The sequence below is a fragment of the Nematolebias whitei genome, chromosome 6 (assembly GCF_014905685.2).
Source record: "Nematolebias whitei isolate Nwh7 chromosome 6, NemWhi1, whole genome shotgun sequence".
NCBI lineage: Eukaryota > Metazoa > Chordata > Actinopteri > Cyprinodontiformes > Rivulidae > Nematolebias > Nematolebias whitei.
This window is the reverse complement of record NC_056503.1, coordinates 4,769,332-4,779,074: the sequence shown is the minus strand read 5'-3', so window position 1 is coordinate 4,779,074 and position 9,743 is coordinate 4,769,332. Positions and strand designations below refer to the sequence as shown.

General features: G+C 39.3%; 1 protein-coding gene across 1 annotated transcript in view; it reads right to left on the bottom strand.

Moving 5' to 3' along the window:
* zgc:153039 (uncharacterized protein LOC767698 homolog) overlaps window positions 1-9,743 on the bottom strand; it is a 127,077-nt gene that overhangs the window by 48,687 nt on the left and 68,647 nt on the right. Inside the window, exons 5-7 of the mRNA XM_037678440.1 lie at window positions 9,218-9,229; window positions 7,592-7,749; window positions 4,024-4,106 (exon numbers count right to left, since the gene is read on the bottom strand). Of these exons, the coding sequence (XP_037534368.1) occupies window positions 4,024-4,106; window positions 7,592-7,749; window positions 9,218-9,229 (253 nt within the window). The remainder of the gene's footprint in view (window positions 1-4,023; window positions 4,107-7,591; window positions 7,750-9,217; window positions 9,230-9,743) is intronic.

Here is a 9,743-nt window from a genome sequence, read left to right as displayed (position 1 = left end):
TATATATATATATATATATATATATATATATATATATAATTATAAATTATTATATATATTATGATAAAAATAATCCCAAACAGAAATTTCAAGACTTTCGTATTGATTTAATTACACTAAATAATTAATAATCACCTTCATGTTAAAAACATTCAGACTTTAAGCATGTCCTAGCTCCTCCTTAAAAGGCTACTGAAGTAGTTAATTAAAATAAGCTGTTGAATCAATATAGGACTGGCCGTTGTGTTGGCAATAGAACCATCAACCACCTGATGTATGCTGACGATCTTGTAATCTTTTGTCCATATAGTGCTGGTCTGCAGCAGCTGTTAAGGGTTTGCTCTCAGTATGGATTGGACTTTGATATTAAATATAATGCAAAAAAGAGTAACCTCATGATTATCAGGAGCAAAGAGGACACTAAACTATCTTTCCCTGATCACTCTGTCTGGCAGCATTCTCCAAGTCAGTGAGGAGTTGAAATACTAGGGACATTATCCAACATTTTTCAGTCAGGTCATCTGGACAGTTTCTTTTTTTGTGTGTGCTGAAGAGGAACTAGGACATTACATAACTGCTGACCTGTCTGATGATAGGGACATTTACAGGCAGCATTGTATGCCATATGTACAAGCTAATATGCTTTTTCGGAAGTTCTCTATGTGCTCAGTATCTGTTAAAAGTACACTCTTTAAAGCATGTTGTACTCCAATGTATACTGCCCACCTGTGGCGGCATTACAGAAAAAGCAGTATGCATAAACTTCAGGTGGAGTACAATGATGGCATGAGGATGCTGCTTAAGGTGCTGCGATGGAGTAGTGCCAGTCAGATGTTTGTAAATGCCAGTGTACCAACTTGTGCTGCTGTGCTTCGAAACCTTATGTACAGATGCATGTGTAGGCTAACAAACTCTGTAAATAGCATCATTTATACTCTGACCAACCCCGTACAAAACTCGGTTAGGTTCTCTTCTAGTCTATGGAATCACTGGCGCCTTAATTTATATGGCAATGGATGAACATTCTAATTTTTTTGTGTTTTGTTGGCGTTATCTTTTTTTTTTTTTGCCAGTTTTTGTTTACTAGTATGGACCACGTGTGTTTGAAATAAAGTTTTTGATTGATTGATTGATTGATATCTTATATTTTTCTTCAAGGCTCAGCTGACAGTGACGTACCTGGAGCTGCAAGCTGGTTATCTGGACACCAACAGAACACCTGAATTGATGGAGGAGTTTGTTGCAAAGAAGATTCTGCTCTGCCACAAATACCTTGATCTCTTTAAAATGTAGATAGATATTATGTGTACTACATACACAACACATGACGAGCATGAAGCTAGGGAGAAAATAAGTCTCAATTGTTGTTTTTATTAGTTTTAATTAAAAACATAAAACTTCAAAACGTAATATCCCCTTCAAACGACACCATATGGACTGGATGGGCAAATTCCTATGACCCCTCTAGGACCTTGATGAGGGTAAAGAGTAGGGATGCACTGATCCACAATTTTGACTTCCAATCTGATCCCGATATCTAAATCTAGATATCTGCCAATACCGATACTATTCCAATATCATCATCATCATTGATTTTATATGAGGCTGTAATAATCTCCTCTCAAGTAAAATTTGTATAAATATATGCATGCATGTCCAAAAAGGCAACTTGAGGTAAGTTTTATTAATGTTGGATAAGTTTCAAAGTTAGAATTAAATCTTGCTAACACAAAACATGTTCCTTTTTATTCCTAGCATTAAAGTCAGAGTCGGTCAGAGTCAGAGAGTTTTATTGTCATACACACCACATGTGGTACATGTGGTGGGACGAGATTATGTACACAGGGTCTCGTTATATCACACAATAAAATATATATATAAAAAAAACAGCAATAAGATCCAAGATATGAACTAAGAAAATAATAGCATAAAAACAATATGCTGAAGTGAACATTAAAGTGATTAAATGGCTTCAAACATCTGCTAAGTTCATGGCCAAAATCAACACAAACATGTTCCTGTTTTTAGTATTTTACATCGCTTTATAATGTAGCTGTTTTTGTTTCTTTTTTTTTCAATATAATTTTCTTTTATTTTTCAATTCATATTGAACAACTCCACCAGCCTGATGAAGAAAGCTCATCAGAGACTCTACTTCCTCAGGCGGCTGAGACGAGCTGGTCTGGAAGCTCAGTCCTCACCTCCTTCTACAGGTGTGCAGTGGAGAGCATCCTGTGCTCCAGCATCAACGTGTGGCATGGAGGCTGCACAGCTGCAGAAAGAAAAGCTTTGCAGAGAGTGGTGAAGGCTGCACAGAAGATGTTGGAGTCAGCCTCCCCACCATCACAGACATCTACACCTCTAGATGCAGGAAGAGGGCCACCTGCATCATGAAGGACCTCACTCACCCAGCACACATACTTTTTGCCCCACTCCCCTCAGGCAGAAGGCTGAGGAGTATTAAGTGTAGAACCACTAGACTGAGGAACAGCTTCTACCCTGAAGCTGTTAGACTCATGAATCTCTAACCAGAAAAAAACCCTGTGAAAATCACTGCAAAAAAAAAAAAAAAAAAAAACCCTGTGAAAATTGCTGTAATGCCACTTGGTTGTGGATGTGTGCTGCTGACTGTCTATGATGCTGATCTCATGCTGCTGACTGTCTATGGTGCTGATCTCATGCTGCTGATTATTTCATGTTGCTTTGTTCATTAGTCCTCATCTGCTCACAGACTCATGTTCGTGCTGCTGTTGTTTTGGCACATTGTTTTTGTACTATTAGTGCTTAGTGTATTCTTAGTTTAGTGAACGTAGTATATTCTTAGTTCATGACTCAGTTCTTACTGAAGTTTTTCTTTACAATTTGTGTTGTTGTTGGATGTAACTGGGACCCTATGTACACAGTTTTGTCCCACCTCATGTATCACGTGTGGTGTGTATGTACAGTTAATCTCTCTGACTCATGTTTTTTATGATTTATTTAGTACTATTGTACTGATAAATATCTCCTGGAGGGTAAAAGTAAACTATATTTTGGCTGCAAATATTCAATCAAGCTGCGACAGACATGCACATGGATCGGAAATCTCTGCAGGGTGGATCAGAAAAATCCGATATGTAAATTATGCTGGTATCAGAGGCCGATACCAATACCGGATGGGAATGGCCCCATGCCTAGTAAAGAGTTGATCCAGTGGTCCACAGCCAGGATGGAACCCGCATTGTTCCTTCTGGAACTGAGGTTCAACCAACAACCGGACTCGCTTCTCCAGTACCACTAAATAGAGCTTACCAGGGAGGCTAAGGAGAGTGATGCCCCTATAATTGGAGCACACCCTCCGGTCCCCCTTTTTGAAGAAGGGAACCAGCACCCCAGTTTGCTAATCCAGTGGCACTGCCCCCGATGTCCAAGAAACATTGCAAATAAGTGTCAATCAAGACAGCCCCACAAAATCCGGAGCCTTAAGGAAATCAGGGTGAATCTCATCCACCCCCGGAGCCCTGCCTCGGCCCCTCAGCCATGGTTATTGTCAGACCAAACCCAAAGTCCCCAGACTCAGCTTCCTCCATGGAAGATGTGTTGGTGGGATTGAGACGGTCCGAGAAGTATTTATTCCACCTTCCGACAACATCCCTGGCTGAGGTCAACAGCACCCCTCCTTCACTGAACACAGCGTTAGTAAAGTGCTGCTTTCCCCTCCTCAACTGCCTGATGGTTTGCCAGAATCTCCGCAGAGCTGACCGAGAGTCTCTATCCAAGGCCTCACCAAACTCCTCCCATTAACAATTAATTTAAATTTAACCAATTAATATTAATTGAATGAATAATTATTAATTAACAATTACTTCAAATATTGATTTTTGTAATAAAGTGGTTGTTCCACAAGAGGTAGTGACTGTTCTGAAATTTCCAAACAATCTCCATCCGCATGTTCCTCACTTAGAAGTCACTTTGTATAAACATGTCTGCATTAATGTAATATAACAAATGAAGTCCCAAATCAATTTATACATCTCCACTAACCTGCACAAGAAACCAGGAAATTAGGACAGAGACCCAGGGGTTTCCACTGTGGGACGTCCTCTTAGCTAGAGACAGCGCCTTACCTGAAAGAATTAAGAGATTAAGTAAACTTCTTGAAAAAAAACAAACCTACCGGTAATTGTAAATACCTTCAACAATCTTGTAAACCCATACCACTGGGCAGAGAAGTTTCATTCATTCAACCTTTATTGAAACAAATAAGTCACGTTGAGCCTCAAAGACACATGAGCATCAGATCACATGTTTTCCAGGTGAGCCAGGGGAGCCAAATTCAGATAAATACACAGTTGTTTTGGGGACAGGCAGAACTTAATGACATCTACCTTGAGTCTGTGTTGGTCCAAACGATTCCGTTCATTAATGAACAGAAATGACTGAAATGTTGTAATTTTATATTGAGAAAAAATCCAAAACTTCCCCCAAAGAATGGGAAATTGGGGGAAGAATCAGTTTTGTGCAGTATGTTTCCTTGACTGATGAAGCCTTCCGGATGGAAGGTGAAACGTTTCAGCTAAAAATGAAACTGTCCAGATGACCTGACTGAAAATTGTTGGGTAGTGTTCAATATTTTCAATGTCAGAATGAATGAAACCGGTCATATCTCAGCCAAAAATTGTTTTATAAATATGGGGGGGGGGGGGGGGGACCTAAATAAGTTGCTTTGGTGTATAAGTCGCAGGGCATACAAATTATGCAAAAAATAGTGGCTAATAGGCCGGAAAATATGATAGTCAAGATACTCAAAGCTCTTTACAACGATCTGTGTCCTCATGTACCCATTTATACAGCTCTCTACTAGATCTATACAGAGAATAATCAGAGCTTTATCACATTCATACACTGATGCTTCACACATCAGAGGCAACGAGGGGTTCAGCGTCTTGCCCAGGGACAGTTCGAATCAAACACCCACCCCTCCCCCAACTCTTGCATTGGAGGATGACTGCTCTAACCACTCAGCCACAGCTGCCCTAGTTAGCTTTCAGCTAGTATTCTATTTCTTTTATATGTTTGCTCCCTTTACCTAACAAGTATTTTGCTTTTTTTTTAGCTTTAGCAACAAGAAAAAAGGTCATTCAGGCCTCTGCACACAGAAAATACAATTTCTCTACTTGAAACTGTTTTCAATGCACATTGAGGCCATTCACACCATTATCTGAATGCAATCAAATTGCTAAGAATGATTTTTAGAGGACAGGTGTGACTGGGACCTAAAGAGAAAAACCAGCACACACACACTAAAAAAAAATTCAATAAATAAAAAAATAAACAAACAAAAGAAAGTCTGCTCCAAAGTGTGCTGAAGTGGCGTACGGTGGAGAAAAGCCTAAGCTTGAGAGTACATTTCACACCTGATAAAGAACTGGAATTAAATGAGACTTTTAAGTTAAATCAATGCAGTTCAGGAGAGAGAGAGAGAAAGGCAGGAAAGGAGTAAAGGAGCTTGAGATTAGCAAGCAATAGAGAGGAAAGAGATGGAGATGTGTGGTAAGAAAACTCCTTTTGAGTGTGTTGGTGTGTGTTGGGAAGTTGACATATCCATCAGTCAGTTCGCATAGGACAGTGGCAAGGTTAAGCAGTGAGCAGCATGCATGAATGACAACAAGAACACACGCAAACACTCATATAGTCTGGTCACAGTAACCACTTCACAACACCCACAGCTTCCCCCCACAAGAACATTCTACATTCATGGTTCCACAGTCGCTAACTCCTAATTAAACAGATTAATCTAATTTATGTAGACCCTCTGGCTGTTAAGTGAGAGGAGAGCTCTTAGTTGAGTCATTTGCTCTGCTCTTTTTGATCACCCTACAGAAAAACGTCATGTAATACAGCAATTTGTCTCCTCTAAAACACACAGCGAATCAGCTAAATGGACAAAAAACAGGACAAATCAATTAGCAGCAGGCTTGATAAAGGACGAAATGATGACATGAGAAAGATGTTCATTGTCTGTAATAAAGACAAAACAACAGGCAGCAAAAATTTACACAAAGAAATGAAAAACACACCAGTGCAGTGACTGATTTGTGAATGTATTTCAAAGAGAACAGTTTTGTGCTTAAAACCTCTAGGGCACCACCAAACATGAACATTTGTGGGACTACATCCCTGCATACATAATTTCAGCCTTATGTCCACAAAGAAATAGAGTTTTAACTAATTTAATGGTAATTTTTAAAAATTACTCCAGAACAAAAAAAGCCTTAAAATACCACCCTGGCACAAACAGTCAAAAAGCAACCTTCTGGAAAACTATGATGTCATAAACCAACCTTTGTCCCATCTGACACAATGCAGAGAAGGAAGTATAAGTAAGTACAAGTGCTTTGTGCTGTCACCATTGTATGTTCCCAACAATGAAGAAATTAGTTATTTGCATTTAACCCATCACACCTGAGATACACCCAGGTGTGATGGCTATGTAAGCACCCAGGGAGCAATTTGGTATTGGGTGACTTGCTCAGAAACACCACAACATGTGGGATGGCGGGGAGTCAAACCACGACTTTCTGGTCTTCAGTTGGCTGCCCTATCTCTACAGCACCTTGGCCCCATCTCAAGGAAGGTTGATGTCGTATGTGTGCAAAAGATCTAGAGCAGCAAGGCTTGAAGCATTGGTGGAGGGTTTAAGCTGTTTTACCATGGCGTGGATAGGAAAAGGAGTAGAGGTGTCCCTTGTCCCTGAAGGAAGAGCTTGCAAGTAATGTAACAGAGGTGAAAGGAGTGTCAGATAGGGTGAAGTGTCTGAAATTAAAAGTGGAAGGTGTGATGTAGAATGTTGTCAGTGAGTGTGCTCCACAGGCTGGTTTTGAGGTAGAGAAGAAAATGAAATTCTGTAAGGCTATAGTAAACACTTTTCCAAAAGAGGACAAAACATATGGTGACGTTAAAGAGTAGGCGGCAGGAGGACGCAGGTAAACTACATTCTGTGTAGACGAGGTAACCAGGGGGAGAATGGAGACCTTAAGGTTGTGGCTAGAGAGAACATGACCAGCCAACATCTAATGGTGGTGTGTAGGACAAGTGTTGTCATATTGAAAAAGAAAAGGATCACAGGATGGCGTCACAGGATCAGCCTTCACTTGGTTCAGATCTTACCTCGCTGACAGATCCTTTTGTGTCTCCATCAAGGATTTTAGTTCCGCAGAGGCAGAGCTTAAATGGGGGGTTCCGCAGGGGTCCATCCTGGGTCCCCTCCTATTCTCTTTATACCAGCTGCCGCTTGGTGATATTTTCCGGAAACACAACATGCCCTTCCACTTCTATGCCGATGACTGTTAAATTTACTTCCCCCTAAGACACAATGGTACATGCTCTATTCAACCGCTGCTCAACTGCCTGGCTGACTTAAGAATCAGAACTCTATAGGTCAGACTTTCTGGCCTTTAGGTTCTTGGTGGTAAACACATTTTTCATTTAACTTTCCTAAACCAATGAACATCTCGAGTCAGAGCACTGAAATGGCACCAGTTAGAAAAAGACATCAGACTGCAGTTTCCAATGCAGTTACTCCAGAGCAAATAACTATTGTGCCACCTACCAAACAAGTCATCTTTTGCCAAGGCGTAGAGGATGCGGGAGGCTCCGATGAGATTGCTCATTGCAGCAGAGAGAGTTGAGGAATACACTCCAACGATGACAAAGGGATACCAGACATTGATGTCTCTGAGAAAACTGTAGTCCCTCTGAAGAAGCAGACTGTAACAGTTTACAGAAAAAAAAGATTAACAGAATAACTCTAGCACTTAATTATTAGTCCACATGGTTTCATTTGAAAGGGCAGAGATGGCATGCTTTCTTTGTCGAAAGCAAAACCAAACAAAAGTCCGTTTCTTAATCATTTAACGTGTACTTTGAGTGACAGAACTTTACAAAAGTTCAACCACGTTTCTCACTATTTTTAATCAAAATTCAAAAGATGAAGGTAAGTGAACTTCAGAGTTAAAAATAAATAAATAAAAGCAATTGACTGAACATTGAGGAAACCAGATATGGGACAAACATGGATCCATAGTAGCACAGACCCCTTATTCACAATCAGATTCAAAGTACAACTGCCTTTAATAGTCTGTACAAAACAGGAAAGGAGTCAGACGAAAGGAAATAAACATTTGAGAATCCAAACCAAATGTCAGAAATAAGTGGGGTTCAGATGTTCACATGTCCTGGTGCTGCCTGAGATCTGCCTGAAAGGATAGCCCATGGTCATTCAAAGTATTACGTTAGCATACATGTGTGTGTTCATGCTGTCTGTAAGCAAAATATCTCCATATCCCTTGAACAAACTAAACTTTTAAGGAAAAAATCATTACATGTACATCTCCAAGTGATTAACTTCTGAAACAAACTTAATTCAGGATGACTTTCACATTACAGAGTTTGTGCTAATACTTGATATAGTTGCAGTTGACAGTCATTCACAACATTTACACCAAGAGCTTGTTTTTATAATAAAAAATAAAAAACACATACAAAAAAAACCCAATAGCAGTTGGAGTCAATCCTGTTGGAAAAACAGCTCTTCCACCACTGGAATAATTTTAATGAAACTGAAAAAGTTAACATGTACATCTACAACTGAATACTTTTTGTGTCATTCCAATTTAATATGCCTGCTACAGGTAATGGACATTAGCCAATACAAAAATGGCTATAAATCAGTCAATTTTACAAATGGGGACCTACACTTTGATGTAGGAGTATCTGAGAAATATTTACAACACAAACTCTGAGTGCGATATCTCACAATATTGCATGTGATCACACATGACATTGTTTTGAAAGTTTGACCAAAACAAGGAAAACGCTGTCATTTCTCAAAATAAGATGTTTTTTGGTTCAAACTTTGACATGAAAGGCTAAGGGCAATATGCATCCCTCAAGTAATGTTAAGCATTTATAGAATGTTTGATATTAGATCATATTATATATTACATTATTCATCCATCCATTATCTTTCCATGCGTCTTCCTTTTCGGGTCATGTTATATATATATATTTTTTTTTTTTTTTATGCAGTACTGTGACACATTTGGTAGAGCTGTGAGGATAATGGTGTCGTCCGCGTCATGTCTGATAATGATGACCCTTGCTAGCTTCTGGCATGTGCTCGTGTGTGACTGGCAAATCTGAACGTCATCTTAAATATTCGGTTGTGGGATGTAACTAAGTACAAGTACTTCATTACTGTACTTAAGTACACTTTTCATGTATCTGTACTTTATTTAAGTAGAGTTAAGCATGGGTACTTTTTACTTTTACTTCACTACATTTTAGATTAAATATCTGTACTTTCTACTTCACTATATTTCTATAATGCGTTGTGTTACAAATTACATTCACGTTGCAACTTTTTTATTTGTTCGTTAATTTGAAAGTAACCAATGGAGAGAGGGGAGTTGGTCCATTGAATCACTGCAAAGTGGGCAGGTAACGTTAGACCCACCTTCAAGAAGAGCTATATTCTAGTATATACATCACTGAGCTGGGCGCACCCACAGCACCGCTAACACACCCAAAATGAATTCCACCAAGGAAAGTCAGCCAGAAGATACAGTATGTGCCACCCATAGCCTTATTGAAAGACTATTGAAAGTCTATAGAAAGACTATTGAAAGATTATTGAAAGATTATTGAAAGTCTGTTGAAAGACTATTGAAAGATTATTCAGTACAGCAAGACAGATTCTCTCT